Below are 22,626 nucleotides of genomic sequence, written 5' to 3'. Positions count from 1 at the left end.
AAAACATATCATCTAGTTGCCCATGCTAGGAGTAATCATTCATTGCACATGCAATTGTCAATTGGAGCACCATACAGAAGCACTTCACGAAAATGCTACAATGACACGTAGAGTACTTAATTTGTTTGACTTTAAAAACCAGTGTTTTTTTTCTACATATAATGACAACATTGTTTGAAAATAATTAATGAAGTTGTATTTTAAATTATTGCTATTGGTAATTAATACAGAGTCAGTAAGACTTCCGGCAAGTTTTGCTACAGTATGTAAAATGAAAACACAAGCAAAATGCTGAAAATAAGGATAACAATGTAATAAATATGTGCAATATTTGTGTTCCACATTTGTCTTGTTCCTGGTTGTGATCACTCAACCTATCCTCATTGCAGAAATAATAATCAGAGCAATGTTGTCTTTAGGAGTCAGGTTTTCTGTATATACAGTGGGTAAATTAATCACTGCCTTGTGTAGCCAAAATATTTGTTGCAAGTATATCATTTCTGCTCCACCTCTTGCATGATGAATGGTGCTCTGCTCTGTCCTGGTTTCAAATCAAACTGAAGTTTGTATGACTTCTGTGTAGACTTCTCAACATTTAGCTCAACGGGGATTCCTCAAGTATGATTTCTAGTGATGCATGGATATGCTCTCAAGCCAATGGATGATGCTAAATTACCATCATTGATGTCTACATCCGTGTTTACTTTGTGGGGCCAGTGTGACACAATGAGAATGATGCCTAACTAATGGAGTTTTCCTGCTCTGATAGTCTATGAAACACGTGGATGGGATTAGGAGGGTGTAAAAGCGAATTATTGGAAAATCCCATTTGAGACGTATTGGGCTTAGATTTCGGGGAACTCTGTTGCACTACATTCAACAATTCATACAAATAAGACATTACTAAGTGCCTGAGCATGGGAAAGGCACTATATAAATAAAATGTATTATTATTATTATTACCTTGTCTTTTATAAAAATGAGGTACATTAGAGTAAGCTCTGCATCAGCAGGTTCAGTAAACCTGTCTTGTTATGACTTCTCTGGAGTTTACTTATGAAAACAAAGGTAGCCTAACAGTTAAAAAATAATAATAAATTTATACTTGAGTTTAAATAAGCCTGTTCAGAAAATGGCTTGACAGATCAATAAAAGACCATAAGCATTATTTTTAAGTATCACTACAGTATAGCCCCATGTTTTCATTTCTTTACAAATGCTTGCCCTCTGCTTTGCAAAATGTGTGCTTCCGGCATTCATCTTGTTGATCCTTTAAGTGTTCTGCTTTAATATCTGAGTTTAAAATTACTGATTCAGCATTGCAGTGCATGGCAAGAGAGTAGATGAGTAATCTAAACTTTATTGCAGTATTTCTGTTTCTGTCAGCACAGAAGAAAATGAAGCCGCAAAACATAAAATCATATGATTTTTAAATAGTTTAATTTTGGTACAAACACAAAATAAGTTTCATTTTAAACTTACTCGAAATGAGAAAAAAAGTAGATCAAGTGGTGTAAGTCATCAGTTTGCCAACCAGAATGTGCTGTTTGCATAAGCTAAGGTGAAAATGAAGTGAGATCCAGGCAAATAAGCAGTTTTATTTAGGGAAACAACAGACATGCATGTGGCAAATTCTCTGCTGTGCTAAGAAAAAAATTGTAACCTTGCATCTAATTATAATATTTTTATTATTTAATTGTAAGATATAACCTTAGAATAAATACAAAACTACAGATGGTAACATTTTAATTATTCCCAGAGGCATTGATATTTAATATTTAATTTGCTAAGTTTACCAAGGCATCACCTTTATGACCATTTTTTCACAGTGTACAAATAATTTTTTCCTGCACTGTATATATATATATATATATATATATATATATATATATATATATATATAGTGAGAAGCAGCCCAGACACAGACAGACGGACATCATATTTTCACCCAACACACGTTTATTTACACTATATACAGTTCACATATGCACCAGCCCAGTGCCTCCAGCACCAATCCCCCAAAGTCCAGGCCTCTCTTCTCAGTGACTGCTTCCTTCAGGCCGCCTCCACTCTTCTCCAATCAGACTTCGTCCACTCCTCGCCTGACTCCAGTCATCGTTTGCAGGGAGGCGGCCCCTTTTATACACACCCGGATGGGCTCCAGGTGCTTCCCGACACTCCTCCGTGGACACTCCCCTGTGTGGCGGAAGTGCCGGCTGTGCTCCCGGAAGCCCCCCGGGTGTCCCCAGTCTTCTTCCCCCCAGCACTTCCGGGTGTGGCAGAAGTGCTGAGGTCCAGGGCTCTCCAGGTACAGGGGAGCCCCCTAGTGGTGACCACGGGCCCCTACAGGGTTGAGCTTCCCAGCTCTGTACCCGTGGCCCCCAAAGGAACCAAGGCAGCCACCCCCTCGTGGTCCAGAGGAGGCATGAGCCCTCCTCCTGTCCTCCTGGGCGTCCTGGCTGGGTGCCAGCCCCAGCTGCGTGCCACATTGCCCCATCGCCAGCGAAGACCCGTCCATCGAAGTGGCCCATCCCACGAGGGCAGGTCCCCAACAAAGTGGGTCCTACTGTGTACCCAGGGTCCGGTCCTGCAAAACAAAGAGACACAAGGGCAGAGCAGCTGCCTGAATGCCACCACTTGGCGTTCCTCTTTGTCATACACAGGCAGCGCTCACCCCTTTGACCGGCACCCCGGGACTTGCCTCTTCGGCACCCCCTCCATGGGTTCTGTGCCCCTCTTGATGGGTTAACTGATGGGACCGCTTGCTCTCATGCAATCTCAGCTGACTTTGCGGTTCCCCTCTGCCTCCGCAGAGGGCGGCCCTTCTTTGGACGTGTGCGCCCAGCAGCACGCCCCTTCCTATCGGAGGAACCGGCATTCTCCCCTCGATTCCTCCTGTCACTCTTGGACGCCCTGACGGTCTGGGTCTGCGCATGGCAAACGCACAGATCCAATCCCGTCTGCATCCCTGTAGAACGACTCGAGGCTGTGGCTGGCTTGGGGCGGAGGGCGCTAGGACCTGGGGCACTTATCAGCCGGCATCCTGCCAGCCCCTTCGCTGTCTCTCCCCTCACCATGCACGCAGCACCCACCGCTGCATCTACTATAGGAGATCCCCCTACTAGATTCCGATCATGAGGTTCACGGATCCATTCGGTGGGACCTCCTTTATACTGTACGGGGTCGGCTGTACTCACTGTCCCCGCTGTACCGCTCCAGTAGAAGGCTCGGGCATCTCGCCATTCAATCCGCCTCTGCAGCGCCTGTCCTGACACGACTGCCTTCCCCTCCGCCTTCTGCACCTCAGCACGGAGGGCACACAGCTCCTGTAGAAGCGACTCCACGGAACGCAGGCAAACTGCCAGCGCCCGTAGAGCCGCAGACAAGGACAAAAAGACAGCTGGCGCTGGGCTTACCTGTTTGTCAGCCGCAGCTGCTGGCTGCTTTCTGTGGGCCTTTTCCTCTGGCCCAATCGGGTCTCTTCTGACTACAAGATGGACATTACTTGGTCCCGCTCTGTAACGTTATTGGCGGGCACACAAGACACACCATCCAATCCCGTGCCTGTCACGGGGAGGGACTTCCGGTCCGCCTCCATTTTGGCTCCTCTCCACCTGGTGCGGCGGCATTCTGGCTCTTGGAGTTGCAGCGCCTTCTTACCGACAGTACTCCCGATTGCAGCCTCTGTACTGTCGATGGCCCATGGACCGGCATGCCGCTGCCAAGGACGCGTCCCTGCCTGCAACACAAGAGGTGAGTCCGACCCCACAGGGCCGTCCGTCATTCCTCCGCACCTGAGGATTAGAGCCTTTCTGCGGACCGGTGGCGGTCCCTGGGGAGAATTGCTCCAGTGGAGTTGTGCATGTACCGCTCCCACGGCGTGTGTGTGGGTACCGCTGCTGCACCGGGCCGCTCACAGACTGATTTTTAAATACAGGATCTTGCCTTGAACCAGGCAGACCATCCTGCCAGCTACGCCACTGTGAGAAGCAGCCTGGACACAGACAGACGGACATCATATTTTCACCCAACACACGTTTATTTACACTATACTATATACAGTTCACATATGCACCAACCCAGTGCCTCCAGCACCAATCCCCCAAAGTCCAGGCCTCTCTTCTCAGTGCCTGCTTCCTTCAGGCCGCCTCCACTCTTCTCCAATCAGACTTCGTCCACTCCTCGCCTGACTCCAGTCATCGTTTGCAGGGAGGCGGCCCCTTTTATACACACCCGGATGGGCTCCAGGTGCTTCCCGACACTCCTCCGCGGACACTCCCCTGTGTGGCGGAAGTGCCGGCTGTGCTCCCGGATGCCCTCTGGGTGTCCCCAGTCTTCTTCCCCCCAGCACTTCCGGGTGTGTTGTAAGTGCTGAGGTCCAGGGCTCTCCAGGTACCGGGGCGCCCCCTGGCGGTGACCACGAGCCCCTACAGGGTTGAACTTCCCAGCTCTGTACCCGTGGCCCCCAAAGGAACCAGGGCGGCCGCCCCCTCGTGGTCTGGAGGAGGCATGAGCCCTCCTCCTGTCCTCCTGGGCGTCCCGGCTGGGTGCCACCCCCAGCCGCATGCCACAATATATATATATATATATATATATATATATATATATATATATATATATATATATATATATATATATACATACACACACGCACACACACCCACACACCCATACAGCTGTGCTACCTGTATTAGATGAGCTGAATTCTAGACGTATGTGTATTCAGTGTTAATGTTTGCAGTGCACCATCTATTGTTATGTATTTTGCAAAGCATCTCATTTTTCATTCCAATAGGTGGCACATCCCAAACATTAGCACTGCTTTTACAAATTCTGTAGCAAATGTGTATATATGCAACTTTTGTGGCTATTGACTATCTAGGCCATCCCATGATAGTAGGATTAATTTCCCATGTAATTTCCTACAGTAGTTTCAGCTTACCCCAGTAGTTTAAATCCTTTCTCATGTTTCTTTAATATATGAGTTCTTTTGGTGTAAATATGCTTAATATTCACAATAGTCGTTGAAATTTTAAAAAAGTAGATCAGTAGGGACAAATAAGGTTCTATCTTCCTATCTAAACTCTTACACATGCCAATATGTATTTATATATTTATTCCTTTATAATTTGGGACTAATTGTTTTTTATAATAATAATTCTTTACATTTATGTAGCGCTTTTCTCACTACTCAAAGGCCTTCAGTGAGTGGGGAACCACTTCAACCTCCACTTATGTGTAGCATCTACCCAGTGATGTGATGGCAGCCATTTTTGCACCAGTACACTCATCACACATTAGCTGGTGAAGTGTTGTGAGAGATAGCCAGTTAAAGATAGGGGATGATTAGGGGGCCAGAATGACTAGACCGTGGGGAGCAATTTAGCCTGGACAGTGGGATACACCCTGCTCTTTACACCCTTCTCTTCATCAACACTGTCTCCAAATCACGTGTCCCTCTTTCCCAGTGTGGACACATTAAGTGTAAACTAGGCTTTAGCTATTAGCTGAAAAAACAAGCTTGTGTTCTTATGTCTGTTGCTATGTCTTTGTGTATTATTGTTATAGCATTATTAAAAAATTGATATTTATTTTATCTTGATAATATATTTCAAATTTGATATTGTAAGGTTTTTGTTATATTGTAAGGTTTTTGTTACAGAGCATCGAGAAGCTAACTTTAATGTTAACTGAGATGACTTGAGATTTCAAATGCGTATAACTTATTAAACAGATATGGCAAATTCTCCTCTTAAGAATTATTTGTTGTAGTAATCATTATTTTAAAATGTCTGTTTTTAAACTGTTTTATTAGAGGACAAGTCTCTGGATATAACTTTCCATATAAGCACCACTAATATCTTTATTTACTTCAGCATTGTTATTTTTTGACTATAGCAGTGGTATTGTATTTTAATGGGCATGCCTCTGTTTTTCTAATAGTCTGCTACTTCCAAAAAGATAGATTACATATAAAATTTTCAAAATTAAATAATTTCCATAAATTATTGAATATTGACTTAAAAATCTATTGTAATCAAAGCTGACTAACCTACTCAATATTTATTAGTTATTCACTCCGTTTTCTGGTTTTAAAATAAATGGGAAGACTTTACTCTTCATCTCTTTGTACTGCTATCGACCTTTCGTAATTACCTTCAATTCAATATCCCATTGCTCATGTTAAAAAAAAAAGAAGAACTCAACAAGAACTCAACAGTACCTGTATGCAAAAATGATAAAAATAGTCACCTTCTTCTGACTTCTTAGGCTCTCATCTCTGGACTCTTGGAGTGCATGTCTGACTCTTTGTTTTCCAGTGATAACTGCAGTATTTTCAGTCATATTACTTGAGTGTCTAATATGCTTAGTATTGTAGGGAAAAATCAATTGGTCTCTAGACAGAGCTGCAGGCACAGAAAATCTCACAGAAATCATCATTGTATTTTTGAACATCTCCAAATTGTGGATTTTTGTTAGCGTCTATTTTGTTTTAAATATCTATAAACTAATAATGTAAATACATTTCTTAATGCATAACTGGATATTTCTGATTGTTTGCAATCATGGAGATGTGCAGTTTTCTCAAGTCTCATTGATAGTAAATTAATGCACCTATACAACATTAGATTTTTTCTCAACTTAAATATAAACTCTGAGGGACAGACTAACAAAAAGAAAGGAATAATTTTGTACAAGGCATTTTATAGACCTTTACCTGTTGGGTTTGTCTGGCATCATGACCTCCTCCCTGCTGCCCCTCTTGGAGGTCAATTTATATGAACATTTTGCCTCCTCTAGAAACCCCAATATTTGAAACATTCAATTTATATTCATTTATTGCCTTTATACCACAAGCGCTTTGTTATTGGTCTGGCTTTGAATTTAAACTGCTGTTTCTATTATGGACATGTCCCTGACACATTAGTACGTATGTTCTGGGAATGTCCACTGGTTTCTGTGTTTCATTCTGCCATTTTCAATTGTCACTCCGCTTCCCCTTCTATTAATGTCCTCTGTCATCCTCAAATATATCTTCTTTTGGACCTTTCCTCTCTATATCTCTCTCTCCACTCCAGTGGGCATTATTACTGCCAAGTCAGTTTTAGCCTATTGCTAGAAATCAGCTGATCCTCCGCCTCTTTTTCCTCTCTGGAAAGCTTCTCTGTTCAGTCTGGTTCATCTCGAAATGTCAGTAGTGAGGATTAATAGGTTTTCTGATTCTAACATTGCTAAATGGCAGTTAATGGTGCAGTTCATACTGGGCTGATTGTCCTGTGATGCTTGTTTCCAATCTCATTCTTAACCTTCTCATCCCTGATGCTTGGTTTTTGGGTTTCATTCCTTTTTTTAGAGTGTTCAGGCATCAGGACAGAATACATGTGTGTAAATGAGAGGGAGGTCAGTGGAATGGTGAGAATGCAGGGAGTAGAGTTGGCGAAGGTGGATGAGTTTAAATACTTGGGATCAACAGTACAGAGTAATGGGAATTGTGGAAGAGAGGAGAAAAAGAGAGTGCAGGCAGGGTGGAATGGGTGGAGAAGAATGTCAGGAGTGATTTGTGACAGAGAGATATCAGCAAGAGTGAAAGGGAAGGTCTACAGGATGGTAGTGAGACCAGCTATGTTATATGGGTTGGAGACGGTGGCACTGACCAGAAAGCAGGAGGCAGAGCTGGAGGTGGCAGAGTTAAAGATGCTAAGATTTGCACTGGGTGTGATGAGGTTGGATAGGATTATAAATGAGTACATTAGAGGGTCTGCTCAGGTTGGACGGTTGGGAGACAAAGTCAGAGAGGCGAGATTGTGTTGGTTTGGACATGTGCAGAGGAGAGATGCTGAGCATATTGGGAGAAGGATGTTAAGGATTAAGCTGCCAGGCAAGAGAAAAAGAGGAAGGCCTAAGAGAAGGTTTATGGATGTGGTGAGAGAGGACATGCAGGTGATGGGCGTAACAGAACAAGATGTAGAGGACAGAAAGATGTGGAAGAAGATGATTCACTGTGGCAACCCCTAATGGGAGCAGCTGAAAGATGAAGAAGAAGGTCATAAGATGGGCAGTAGGGTGGTGATATGGGTAGCTGGGTGGAGTTGAGCACTAGTCAGGATATCCTGTTCTTATTTTCATTGTTTTTTAGTTTGGGAATTATTATCTAACATTTCCTTCTGTGAATCCTGCACTTTACTTGCTAACCATCAATAACAATTTGGTCAAAACAGGGAAGGAATATAGAAAATATTCCAGGACATATGGCAGACAGTGCCCTTGGTGACAAAAGAACTAAAAATGCCTGAAATGTTAAATGAAAACTGGACAAATTACTTTTAAAAGTGAATGATACGACTTTTTAAAAGAAACAGTGAGCATTTATACACTTTACCATTATCTTTAACATATGTACAAACAGCAAATTATTATTATGCAGTAGTGACTGATAGAAATATGACTTTGCTTCAAATTACTGTATGGAATAAAACTGAGGAAAGGCATTTTTTATAGGAACAATCAAGAGAGTTTAAGGGTGAGCAACTATAAGCTACGAATTCTGACTACTAGATGTTTAGTGCCCTGTAAGAGTACTTAGTTTGGGCCTTAGGTTTATGATTTACGACTTTGGCTTTGATGTGAATTTGAATTTAGTTTCCTTCTCTGTTTTGACACCTTGGTTATTTTTAAATTCAAGGCTTTTGACTATCAGGTTTATGCTATCAGCTTAAGTTGACTTATAAGACATGTTAATTGGGCTCTGCACAACATAATAATACAGGTGCTCTACAAGCCATAAAGAAAAAGATGTAATATTTGAATCTGTTTAAATTTACAAGGATGATACAACTGTGTTACACACACTTTGCAAAGCCCAGGTATAGATTTGAAAAAGTTTCTAGCTGTAAAATAACTTAAGTCCCACGTTTGTATAAAGTGTGCTTGAAACAGAATTATACGAGATTAATGTATATAGAGGGTGGCACTGAGAAACAGGAAATTGTGGATCTAGGTGTTGGTGACCCTGGGGCATCAGCAGTTGTCTGGGATCAATGCGACCTAATTTAGAACCCCTTGCCATTAGTTATAATGGAGCAGTGGAGTGTTGTGCAATGAGCGTTCACTGTGAAAGCCTTCTATAAGGATGGTGATAGTGTGACTGCTGCACAAAGGGAATTTTGGCCTCATTACCAGTTAGGACATCATGACTGTGTCCCGTCTGCTCATGCGATTACAAAATGGGTGCATAATTTCAAAGAAATGGGTTCAGCCTTAAAAAAAGTCCCCAGGTGGAGCCACTTTGCATACTGCCCGACAATCTGATGATTTTTTGGGAGACGCATCATTTCACACAACGGTGACATTCCATGGCCTCCAAGATCCCCAGATCTCACTGTTTTTGATTTTTTTCTGTGGGGACATCTTAAAAGCCAAGTGTACCGCACATGTCATGCAACCTTTGCTGAACTAAAAAATAACATTGAAGAGGAAATCTCTGGAAAACAATTAAAGAGTCAAACAATTAAATGTCAGGTATATGTTCATGACTAGTATAAATTGTTATTCTTGAAATTGTGATCAGTAGGTGGCACCATAGTTATCACAAGCACAATTCCAAAACACAAATCCAGTTTTCTCCCTCCACACTCCACCATGCATGTCTTGTCCCCAGCCTTCCAACTCCAATTCCCTGAGTGAGGCGAGATACAGTATGTACTTTTATATTGGACCTGGGAGCATTTCCGGTGCCATGGCATTGCATGACTGAAGCATTTCCAGGTCACACGGAAGTTACCCATAACAGGTTCGCTCTTGGCAGTGCACCAAGGACCTCAACAGGGTTACCCTTTCGTACTATAAATCTCAGGCAAACCTGCTGGTGTCCAAACTGGGACCCTGTCAAAGGAGTACAGTCACCACTGGTTCTGGGAGAACAAATTGCCCATCCATTAATTGTTCCTCCCAAAAGATTTTTCCAACTGGGTTGCACCTCCATTCTTGGACTTCTTCCATTATAGCCTCCCAGCCTAATAGGAAGTTATCCTTGACTTCAGTTGGGATATGCCAGTTCACCACTCCTGCACGTATACAATCCATATATATATATATATATATATATATATATATATATATATATATATATATATATATATATATATATATATATATATATATATATATATATATAATATATATATATATATATATATATATATATATATATATATATATATATATATACACACAATGGATTCAGAAAGTATTAAGACTCCTTTACTTTCTGCACACTTTATTGTGTTGCAGATTTAACTTTATATTTTAAATATAAGTATTCAGACCCTTTATTGTGGCACTCCAAATCATGGTCAGGTGCATCCAGTTTGACTAAATCATCTTTGAGATGGGTCTACAACTTATTTGGAGTCTACCTGTGGCAAATTGAATTGACTGGACATTGTTTAGAAAGGCACATACCTGTGTATATAATGTCCCACAATTTACACTGTCAGGACAAAAACCAAGCCATAAAGTCCAAGGAACTCTTTGTAGATATATGTGATCAAATTGTGGCAAGAGTATAAAACCATTTCTAAACCTCTGAGTATTCCCAGGAACACAGTAATTGTGAAACGGAAGACATACTATGTCTTGGGGTTCCTCCATACAATAAGTCCCAAAATATCTCAAACATGTCCACTTGAGGAAAAACCATCACACCCAGGCTTGAAACAAAAAGGACAAACGTAGGATCTTGATAAATAAGATTTATTTTTACAAAAATGCTCTGTTAACAGTGAAGCACTGAAGAGCACAAAGGATAAATGGATTTGACTGAAATAAGCAATCTCAAAGCAGTCAAGTCCAAGAGCACAAATCCAAAGAAAATGGTCAAAAAACAAAGCAAGGGTTCAAAATCCAGTTTAATACACTGAAGCACAATAAAGCACAATCAATCACTGAAACCATCAAGAGAATTCAGTGAACAGCAAAGGGCTGTGGTTTTTCCTCAGCTTTTATAGGACTGGGGGGCAGTCCCTTAACAGTGATGGGCAGGTGGCCCCACCTCTTGTGCACCACCTACAAAACACAAATACATTGACATACAGAATCCAAAAGCTGCGGGAAGGAAAGGAAGCTTACAAAGCTAAAATAGAAAATAAGCTCACTCAGAATAACATGAAAGATGTCTGGAATGGACTGGACATAATTACTGGACTCAAGATGTCCATGGCTCAGGACCTAGGAGGGGATGTGGACAAAGCTAACTCCCTGAATCAATTTTAATATATGTCCTCTTCCTCTGCCACCTTTCCCCAATGACCAGTTTTCCCACACCATACCTGCAACAACAACAACTCCTGCCACTGAATTTGGAATAGGAAATGATGAGTCCTCGTCCAACCATAAGCATGGGCTGTCCATAACTGAAGACCAAGTGTGGAGACAACTGAGGAAGCTACACACAAGAAAAGCCACAGGACCAGATAGTCAGTCCTTGAGTTCCTAAGGCTTGTGCTGACCAAGTTTGTAGTTTACTCTGTTACCTATTCAGAATTTCCAAAGTGATGCAGCTATGGAAACATCCTGCATTGTTTCTAATCCAAAGAAGGCAGTTTGCCTATTGGACAAAGATTGGAGTAGAGGGTGCAATCATCTATCTGCTCCACAAGGGTTATTCTCACCTGGACAAAGCTGACAACACTGTAAGGATTGTGTTTTTTGATTTCTCCAGTGCCTTCAGCCATCCCTGTTTAAGGATAAGCTCAGAGATATGCAGGTGGATGAATCTATGGTGTCCTGGATAATGGACTATCTGTTGGGCAGACTGCAGTTTGTGAGACTCAAGGACTGTGTCTCTGATATGGATGTGAGCAACACTAGTTATGTTGCCTTAGCTATCACAACCTGTTACTGTCTCTCTGAATAGATAGATAACATATAATATGTTTTCTTCCATGCATAGGAATATTTGTTATTGATGTTGTTCATATGAGAATAAAGAAAGTAATACAGGAATACAGGTTTGGTAATGATTAAAAATTGTGAGCATAAAAAGACAGAGCTATTGAAATAAATCATTTAAAAATGCATGTGTTGTAGTCAAGGCTAAGCTGCAATTTTCAGAGGTTGCCAAGGTAACTATTGTTCTTTCTATTCCTTTTCTTTCAGAATAACTACAACAGCAGCTTGCATGATGGATCTACGAAGATATCCATTGGACCAGCAGAACTGCACCCTTGAAATTGAAAGCTGTAGGTAGACATGTATCTGGCCATTTTGTAAATATTGTATTTATGAGTAAACAAGTAACTTGAAATTATCTTGCTAATTCTACATTTTTGTGACATTGACCTTTGTCAGTGTACATTGTTATGTCAATGGTGCTGCAATGCAATGAAGGCAATATGTTTCTTATAATCATTATGTGTTGGAATCCTACAACAAGATGATATGGAAATTATCACCATTTAATCTGATAGTATAACTCTCTGTGATGATGGTTTGAAGGGTCATCTAGAAAATAATCCTTTGCCCAAAATTATGCAGAAGGTGTCTATGAAATTGGCTTCCAGTTAGAACATGAAGGTATACCAACAACATTTTATTTCTATAGCTCATTTTCATACAACAGATATAGCTTAAAGTGCTTTACAAGATCTCAAACACATGATTATAAAGAAAAGCAAATTAATATGAGATAATAATAAATAATAGACAAGAAACAAATTATATGCAATTACATAAGATGGATATGTACTTAATAGATGAGTAGAGTGCTTATATATAGAATTGTTTTTTAAGTCTCTAAAGATGAGTCTGATGATAAGTCAGATGACCAGAGAGGACAGAAAAAAAAACAAAACCAAAACGTCCATAACCAGCCTCAAGTACTTCATTTTTCTATGGAAATACTAGTTTTTGAGCGATTTTAGAAACTAGTATTGATTACTTAGATTAAAATGTGTGTATATCAAAATTGCAGAATTAAAATTCACGTTCCTTTCATCATTATAGGGTATCAATTCATCGATTATGTGCGCACTTTGTTTAATACAGGGCTGTAGGTGTCAGAGCATATCCCAGTTGCATCTGGCAGCTAATATTGTATTATATCTGGAAAATAACAAAAAGTGCCTTCCATCAGTCAGTCCATCTGTTATGTGTCCTGACTTGGACTAATTCAGACTCTCACTGAGGCCAGCACAAGTCAATAACCGACCATGGATAGGTAGGCCCGTCCATCACAGCCAGCACAAAGAACCCCAATGAATGACACTGAGGTAAGTTAGACTTGCCAAGTCGATCCAGCCCACGTGTTAAAAACTACCCATCTATAATATCCATCCATTTTCCAACCCGCTGAATCTGAACACAGGGTCACGGGGGTCTGCTGGAGCCAATCCCAGCCAACACAGGGCACAAGGCAGGAACCAATCCCGGGCAGGGTGCCAACCCATTGCAGACATCTATAAATTACTGTATATAATATTTTCTTCTGAAATTTAAAAAATGTGTAAGGTTCCAAAAATAACTGTTTTTTTGCACTTATTTGAGAACACTATGTTACTTATTGTATTTTTTGCTTATACAGTTTATAGGTGTATCAGAAATGCCTCCAGCTGCTATGTGCTGCCATCTGGCTTAGAAACAATTCTACTCATATTTCTCTGACATACATTGGAAACCACACACTAAGCCAAACACTGGAGCTTGACAAGAACAAATATTAGCTAAAGGGACTAAGCAAAAATGTGAACAAGGAGTCTATGGGAAAAAAAAAATAATAATGCTCAAAAGTGGAAAGCAAATGATGGATTTCTCCTATATGTAATAGGCCAAGTCCCAAAGGCAGCTGAGCCACATTTTAAAGTTACCTTTCCTTATGGTGTGTGGGCTTTTTCTTCCTTTCTTTCTTTTTTTAAGTAACATGGAAGCAGCTGCAAGCTGTTTTCTAGGCTGAAGCGAGCACACATAGAGTGTAACTGAGGGCATGATGAGAATTTTGAATTTTGCACTGTCATTGATCATTTTGTCAGGATACAGGGATTGTATCTGTGTGTATCTGATGATAATAAATTAATTATATCTTCGTTTCTGATTGATGTCAGTCAGAATTCTGGTGCCAAATGGATTATTTTGCAAGAAATGAAAAAAACATCAAATGTGCAGTTTGTTTGCAGCTTGGTGGGTCTTCTTTTGATCTAACATTATTTTAATCTTTGGAGATTCCTAGTGCCTTTCATATTTGTTAACCCAATTAATGCAGACAATCAGAGATAAGCTTCTGTGGAATGAGAGTCACCGTGAAAACATAATAATAATAATAATTCATTACATTTATATAGCGCTTTTCTCAGTACTCAAAGTGCTATCCACATAGGGAGGAACCATGTCTTTCAAACTGGCATTGTTTTTCACTAAAACATATGCCACAAATAACACCTTGCATTAATCACAAACACATTCTTTAGTAGTTCAGCGATCTCAGTTCAACTGCACCTCATTGATTGAGAGGACATTTCCTATTCTGCACATTATTAGTTCATTGTGTCGATGGAAAACTGCAATTGGCTCTTAGGTGGAGTCCATGTAGGAGTCTCATGTGATGAGTCAGGACCTCGAAAAGAACATATTCTCTTTGTGTTTTGAATTTATATTTAATTAGAAAGTATTTTAAAATATGTACAAATGTTGGTAAGGGTGTGAAATTTTAAATTATATTACAAGCCCTCTTTATCTGGCTACCCATCTCTTCCAAGACAAAGCTTTTCAGGTAGTTGCTCAGATCAGACTACAAAGGGGATGTTTAAAATGGCTGAGCAGGTCCCAACTCTGAAAACAGAAGGTGTCTCTGTGTTTTTTAATTAGGATTTGTCCCATAACTAGAAAGAAGTTCTTAACCAAACATGACGTGACACCTGAAATACTGTGAGAAAGCGATCTAAAAGAAGAATAGAACAGGCTTAACAAGGAACATTTTAGAGTCTAATCATAATAACAATAATAATATATTGTATTTATATAGCGCCTTTCCCATTCTCAAGGAGCTTATTTAAACAGCAGGGTATATGTAACATTGAATGCAAATATTTTCTACATAGAACACAATAAGAAGTCAAGCAAAATGACACATTTTATTGACTAACTAAAAAGATTACAATATGCACGCTTTCAGGGCAACTTACAAACTGCATGAAGAAGGGGCCTGAGTTGCCTCGAAAGCTTGTATATTGTAATCTTTTTAGCTAGTCAATAAAAGGTGTCATTTTGCTTGACTTCTCACTACATTCATAAAGGCTAACACGGTACAACACCCTATCACTGCACAGAACACTAACCAGATAAATACAAGATATACAAAGTATTAAATAGAATAAAAGAAAAAGAAAAAAAACCAGAGTAAAATACTAACTTCAATACTAAAAGGAATGCCTGAAATGAATAACTGTGACCCTTGCTCCTCAACTTAAAGCTAAATAGTATTATCTCTCTAGTAGTCAGTAATACTTGATTTGAATGCCTTGATTATTACTATTATTATTATTTACATCATGCAGAATAAAACTCTCATTTTGCTACCTATGAAAGAAGGGAACAGTATATTTTTAATATTCTCAAACCCTCTCAACCCAGTTTAGGGCTGTGGGTAGCCATAGCACCTCTCAGCAGATCTGTCACAAGGCTCACGCAGTGGTAGTGCTGTTGCCTCAGAGTAAGGAGAACATGGGTTTGTGTCCCAGGTCCTCCCTGTGTGGAGTTGGTAAAGTGTTTTGAGTAGTGAGAAAAGTGCTGTATAAATGTAAAGAATTATTATTATTATTATTATTACCCTGCAGTGGGCTGGTGCCCTGCCTGGGATTTGTTCCTGCCTTGCACCCTGTGTTAGCTGGGATTGGCTCCAGCAGACCCCCGTGACCCTGTGTTAGGATACATACTAATAATATGGAACTGTCAATTAATCTAATGCAAGTCTTTGGGATTTGTAAAGAAAAAACAAGAGTACCTACAAAAAAACCCATGCAGACAGAAAGAATATGCAAACACCACATGAACAGTGACCAGAAGTGAGATTTGAACCCAGGGTGACGAATTCATGAGGCAACATTACACTGCCCAGCACATTTTTATTTGTGAATTGTTCAAATTTTTTGAAAGAAATTGTAGTGAGAAGTCAAGCTTGACTTTTTTGGCTTGACTTCTCACTACATTTATAATGGCAAACACAGTGCAACATCCTAGTACTATGAAAAAAAATGCTAATGAAAAGATAACATGCTACTTGTATGTTAGATTTTAAAAATAAATGTTTGAAGTCTCAGACTTTTGGCCTAAAGAAATGTTTTACTCCCTAGAACATATACCCACTAAAAGAACTTCCATTTTCTAATAGTTTAAAGATAAATCAGTTCTCATCCATACCTTGCTTACTCTGCTATTTCATTATTGTGCTTAGAGTCTCTTGCTCATCTCCCTTTGCATGAGCTACTGTCTGGTAACCCCTGCCTTTCTCCTGCACTGCTTTTCCTGCCTGCAATGTGTCCATTTAGAAGGCTTCTCATTTACTACACATACTGTACAGTATATAATGCTAGCCGAATTACCAGCCGAAGTTACTTGTATAATGGGTTACATTAAGAAAGCAAATATTTTGTGCTTTTTAAATGTTGACGCTTTTGTCATTGCTGGATGAAATGCAAGTGTACCATCCGTCATCAGTATTACATCAATATTAATTTCTCCACTTTCAGGTTTTGAGAATTTGTGTATAATTGGATTCCATAATTGCGGTAACTCCTTGCTAGATTACAACTATGAATGCTACTTCTTTTTATTTCCTGGTTTTAATGAAGTTTCAGGAACAGATGTTTAATCCCACATTAAAAAAGATTCACATTTAGAAAGATGATGGGCAAAAAAGGGTCTCATTGGAGAATAGCCATGCAGAAACCACTGCCTGCAAGTCTCTAATGGAGACTCTTCATGGACAGATGAGACAAATGTGAAATGTTTTGTATTATATGGGTCCCTTTATGTCTGCTGTAAAGCATTCTACAGTAAGAACATCATGACAATTGCCAACCGTGTAAGTGGTAGTGTGATGGTAAGGAGATGCTTTGCTGCCTAAGTACCTGGACAACGTTCGATAACTGAAGAATTCATGAATACTGTGGTGTAGAGAACATTTTTAAGGAGAATATCTGGTTATTTGTCCATGAGCTACAGCAAAGGTATAGTGTGCTTATGCAAAAGGACAGTGATCCAAAACACAAAAGCAAGTCCACATCATTATGGCAGAAAAGAAGCAAAATTAATGTTTTGGCCAGGCCTAGTCAAAGTCTAGGCCTAAACACAAAAGAGTTGCTGTGGCAGGACTTGAAAGGAAAAGTTTCTACTCTAAAACCTACTAGTGCTTTTGAATTAAAGAAATTCTACAAGAAAGAGAAGACTACAATTACTTGACAATAATGAGGACTACTGAAATTGAATTATAGTAATCCCTCGCTATATCGCGCTTCGACTTTCGTGGCTTCACTCTATTGCGGATTTTATATGTAAGCATATTTAACCCCTTAACCGCCCTCTGCCGGATATATCCGGCACCGTTGTTTTAATGCTAACGCCATACTGCCGGAATTATCCGGCACATTTGCCTGTGGTTATATGAATGCCTGGCAAGTAGTATAACTGACGGTTTGGCGTGGGTATTATTACTACGTTGTATTTCGACAAGTCTGTGGTTGTTTTGGCCGGTCATGTGACGTGATTCGCATGTAACAGCTGTGAATATGGCGAAACGTAAACTGACTTCAAGTGAGGCTTTGCAGGCGATTTTGGACAGTTCTGATCATGATTGTAGCAGTTCTGAAGAAGATTTTAGTGACAGTGATGAGCAGCAACGTGCGCTGCATGATATTGTGAATGAAGACGCATCGGATGACGGCGATGAGTGGGTGTATCCCCAGCATCTCAGCTGGGCTGCTGCCCGTGGTGAACTACCTTTTCTGCATTCGTTTGAGGGAACGTGTGGCTTTATTGTTGATGTAAACAATTACACTGCTGAGCAGTTTTATGAGCTGTTTGTGTCACCTGATTTGATTAGACATTTTGTTCATCAGACAAATCTGTATGCAGCACAGTTTATTGAGAAAAATCCCAATTTACCTCCACATTCCCGTGTTCGTGCTTGGTTTGACACTGATGAAAACGAAATGAAAAAATTCATTGGGATTTTGATGTTGATGGGAATAATCAGAAAACCAGATATTGAGATGTACTGGTCTACAGATCCTATGTATGCAACACCTATTTTTGCAGCTGTCATGACACGTAACCGATTCTCTTTGCTGCTGAAATTCTTTCATTTGAATGACAACAGAAACGAGCCAGATAAGAAAGATCCAAACCGCGACCACTTGTTCAAGCTACGTCCTTTGATTGATCATTTATTTGAAGCATTTCAGTTGCCCTACATGCCAGGACCGTCAGTTGCAGTTGATGAAAGTTTATTGTCGTGGAAGGGCCGCTTACAGTTTCGACAGTATCTACCATTGAAAAGGGCACGGTTTGGTATCAAGATGTTTTGCTTAGCTGAGAATTCAGGTTACATTTATAGATTTCGTGTATACACTGGCAACTTGCACAACATTTAGTGGTCAATACTGCTTGAATAAATGTAAAAAATGTAAAAAAAATGTAAAAAAGTAAAAAAACGAAAATTGTTCAGATTTCGCCTGGCGTGGGGAATATTTAGGGAGTTGGCGGTTAAAGGGTTAAATATATATCGCGGATTTTTTACTGGTTCGCGGATTTCTGCGGACAATGGGTCTTTTAATTTCTGGTACATGCTTCCTCAGTTGGTTTGCCCAGTTGATTTCATACAAGGGACGCTATTGGCAGATGGCTGAGAAGCTACCCAACCAGAGCGCGTATTACCTATTAAATAAAACTCCTCAAATATATTGTGAGCACGGGGGCTGTTCGCACCCCTAGAAGATACGGCCGCTCCTCAAAAAACACTGAAAGATTACCTTCACATTGCTCTCTTCCTTGCTGGGCTTAAATGTGGCTGTTTTGTCAAGCGATATGCTTCCTGAACGGTGCTTCGCATACTTAAAAGCTCGAACTGCACGTATTGATTTTTAATTGTTTGTTTTTCTCTGTCTCTCTCTCTCACTCTCTCTGACATTCTGTGCTCCTGACAGAGGGGGTGTGAGCAGGGGGGGCTGTTCGCACCACTATAGACGATACGGACACACCTCTAAAAAAATGCTGAAAGACTACCTTTACATTGCTCCCTTCCTAGCAGCTGCGTTGTCCGGCGGTGCTTTGCATACTTAAAAGCCCAAACAGCCCTATTGATTTGTTTGCTTTTCTTTCTCTTTCTGACAGTCTCTGCTCCTGACGCGCACTCCTTTGAAGAGGAAGATATGTTTGCATTCTTTTAATTGTGAGACGGAACTATCACCTCTTTCTTGTCATGGAGCACAGTTTAAACTTTTGAAAAATAGACAAATGTTTGTTTGCAGTGTTTGCATAAAGTTCCTGTCTCTCTACAACCTCCTGTGTTTCTGTGCAAATCTGTTACCCAAGCATGACAATATAAAAATAACCATATAAACATATGGTTTCTACTTCGCGGATTTTCACCTTTCGCGGGGGGGTCTGGAACGCAACCCCCGTGATAGAGGAGGGATTATTGTATTGGAAGCATTTGGTTTCAGTTATTACAGCTGAAAGCAGACTCACAAGATATTAAGTGTAAGAGAACAATTGCTTTTTTGTGCTGAAAACTTTGTTCAATGAATAAATACAATAAGTAACAGAAAAACTATTATTTTTTGTTAAGGTACCCTTTATGTAATACACACACACACACACACACACACACACACACACACACACACACACATATATGACAAAATAGTACTGTTATATAATATGGTGTAGATCGGGGTGGGCAAACTCATTCCTGGAGAGCCACAGTGGCTGCAGGTTTTTGTTCCAACCCAATTGCTTAATAAGAAACACTTATTGCACTAGAAACACTTCTGCTTCATTTTAGTTATCTCCCTCATTAAGATTTTGAACCCTTATTGCTTATTTAAGTCTTAAACAGCTGCATTCTCGGTTTTTAATTGCTCCTTATTAGCAATTAGATGCAAATGACAAAAGAAACCAGCAGTTATAAATTTTGCTTGTTACCCTTTACACCTGTGTGTATTTATCGTGCACAATTTGGTTTAAATAAATAGAGAAAAAAGTGAAGGATTGAGAATTACCCCTCCGTTTTATACTTCAAAGTATTTGGATGATATCCTTAGAATGGAAAAAAAAATCTAGGATATGAGAATGACTTGACATAGCAGAGTTAAAGCACTAATAAGCCATGAGATGTAATTATTGGCAAGGATTGTTTTCTAATTAAGCAACTGGGTTGGACAAAAACCTGCAACCACTGCGGCCCTCCAGGAATGACTTTGCCCACCCCTGGTGTAGATCACTGAGGCTCAGCAAACTTCTCATTTAACCTGAGACAAAATGAAGAGACTGTACTTTGGAAGACAATAAAAAAATATTTGATGACTGGGAGTCAAAACTTGTGAGTAAAATTACCAAAAAATCCATCTTATTTCTTTAGCTTTCACAATACATTATGACAAAAAAAAACTGAATCTCAATGGTCAGGTTGCTTGTTTTGTCTTTTAATTTTCCATCCATCCATCCATGTCTCCAGGTGTTTTTGGTTTGGGCTTATCCTATGCAGGGATGCAAGGCTCTGGCAGCATCAGGTACAAGGCAGGAAGCAACCTTAAATGAGATGAGGGTGATAATCCTCCACAAATAATCAAGGCAAACTGACAAATCTGCATGCACTAGATCAGTGTAGCCAAGATAGTGAAACTAACGGAGTGTTATACTATGGGAGAAAATCAGAATAGTCAGTAATAGACTACAGAGTCTGCAACCAAGAATTATTCCTACACAAGTGCTATGTAGCCCCAACACTGCCCACTCCATCTCTATTGCAGTCTTTAGAAATTACTTCCTGAGTAATTGATTGAAAACATCAGCAATAAATGGTCATTACAGGTGGTAATTAACTATGTAAGTCATATAAAAAACAGTCCACTTCTTTGTAAGACAGAATCAACTTTTCTCATTCTAGTCTTAAAGTTCTTGTTTTCCCAGATCAATGCTCACACTTTAAATTATGATGACTACTAAGTTGCAGATGAAAATCAAGTCTCTGCCTAGGTAGCTAACAAGAAAACTGAAATTGATTCTTGTCTAATTACATGGGATGATTTCACAACAAGCTGATACATACTGTATTTTCAAATTACTGTAAATGTACTCTGTAATTTAAATCAACTTGCAATCATTTGATTGAGATTTTTCTCTATCTTGGAATTTTGCTATACATGTAGATTTGATATGCTTTGGAGTTTACATAAGTCACTCTTCGTGCAAAGTTTCCTCTCTGTCAGCCAAACTCACCCTCACATCTGGAAGACGTGCTCGGCTACTTTGAGTCACCTGAGATCTGCTCCTTCCAGCCCCTTTTAACTTTGCTAGGGATTCTCCTTGGCTGATGCCTGTAATACATTTCAAGTAACATTTAGTCTGTCATATGTTACAGAAACCTCTTTAATAGAAATAAAAAAGATGAAGGGCAGCATTTGCACACAATTTCGTGACAACTCATTCATAAAATGTTAAGAGCACATTTTCTATTGGCAGATTAAAATTTGTCAAAAATCTGTCAGGCTGTGGAAGATAAGCCACGATTCATAGAAATTATACTTTTCTGATGTTTGTACTGTCCCTTAAAGAAATCAAGAACAATATTATCACCTCAGTAAGTTATTGGGGGTATTTTTCATACGTGGATTACTCGTTTAGCCGGATGTAATTGTTGACGATTTGGCCTGATCCTGGATCTGTCGGTTTTTTGAAAATCTTGCTGGAAGTGTTGTCATAGAAACACATCCTAATCCTCAAACCGTTTGTTCGATGTATACAAGGATTAGCTCACAGACTTAATCAGTGTCTGTGCGTGGAATTCATTCAGTCATGGCTTCACCGTTCATGAATGAGTGACCAATTGATATCGGTACGCAAATTATAAGAAGAGAATTTCATATAGAGAGGGTTTTGCGCAATCGGCAAGATCCTTTATTGCTCCCGGAGGAAATTCTTTTCGAAAGATACTGCTTTAGCCGAGGGGGAATATTGTACCTCAAAAATGTATTAGGACCTTATATTCGAAGTCAAACTCGGTGAAGTCGGGCTCTCACAGTCACACAGACAGTAGGCATTGCTTTGAGGTTTTTTACAAGCAGCACTTTTTTATATACTGTAGGTGATGCAGAAAATCTATCTAAAAGTGCAGATTGCCAGGCAATTCGTAAAGTCTGTTTGGCTCTGAAATATTTCCTTCGGGTTTTCATAGTGTTTCCTGGACACCTGCATGTGCAGACAATAAAAGACGTGTTTCATGCCATTGCAGGTAGGTAACACACAGGCAAAAACACCCACAGTTCCATAAAGAATCTCACAATCAGCCTAACATTCTCATTACCCAGGGTTTCCAAATGTGATTGGAGCACATGGGACTGATCAGAGTGGCGTTTGATC

General features: G+C 39.9%; 1 protein-coding gene across 2 annotated transcripts in view; it reads left to right on the top strand.

Annotated features, from left to right (window-relative positions):
- Positions 1–22,626, top strand: part of gabrb4 (gamma-aminobutyric acid type A receptor subunit beta4) — a 378,684-nt gene that overhangs the window by 259,008 nt on the left and 97,050 nt on the right. For both annotated transcript variants that reach the window (XM_028816096.2, XM_028816095.2), the window contains exon 5: positions 12,157–12,239. In XM_028816096.2, the coding sequence (XP_028671929.1) occupies positions 12,157–12,239 (83 nt within the window). The remainder of the gene's footprint in view (positions 1–12,156; positions 12,240–22,626) is intronic.

This window comes from Erpetoichthys calabaricus, chromosome 12 (genome assembly GCF_900747795.2).
Source record: "Erpetoichthys calabaricus chromosome 12, fErpCal1.3, whole genome shotgun sequence".
Classification (NCBI taxonomy): Eukaryota; Metazoa; Chordata; class Cladistia; order Polypteriformes; family Polypteridae; genus Erpetoichthys; species Erpetoichthys calabaricus.
This window is presented reverse-complemented; position numbering and strand designations above follow the sequence as displayed.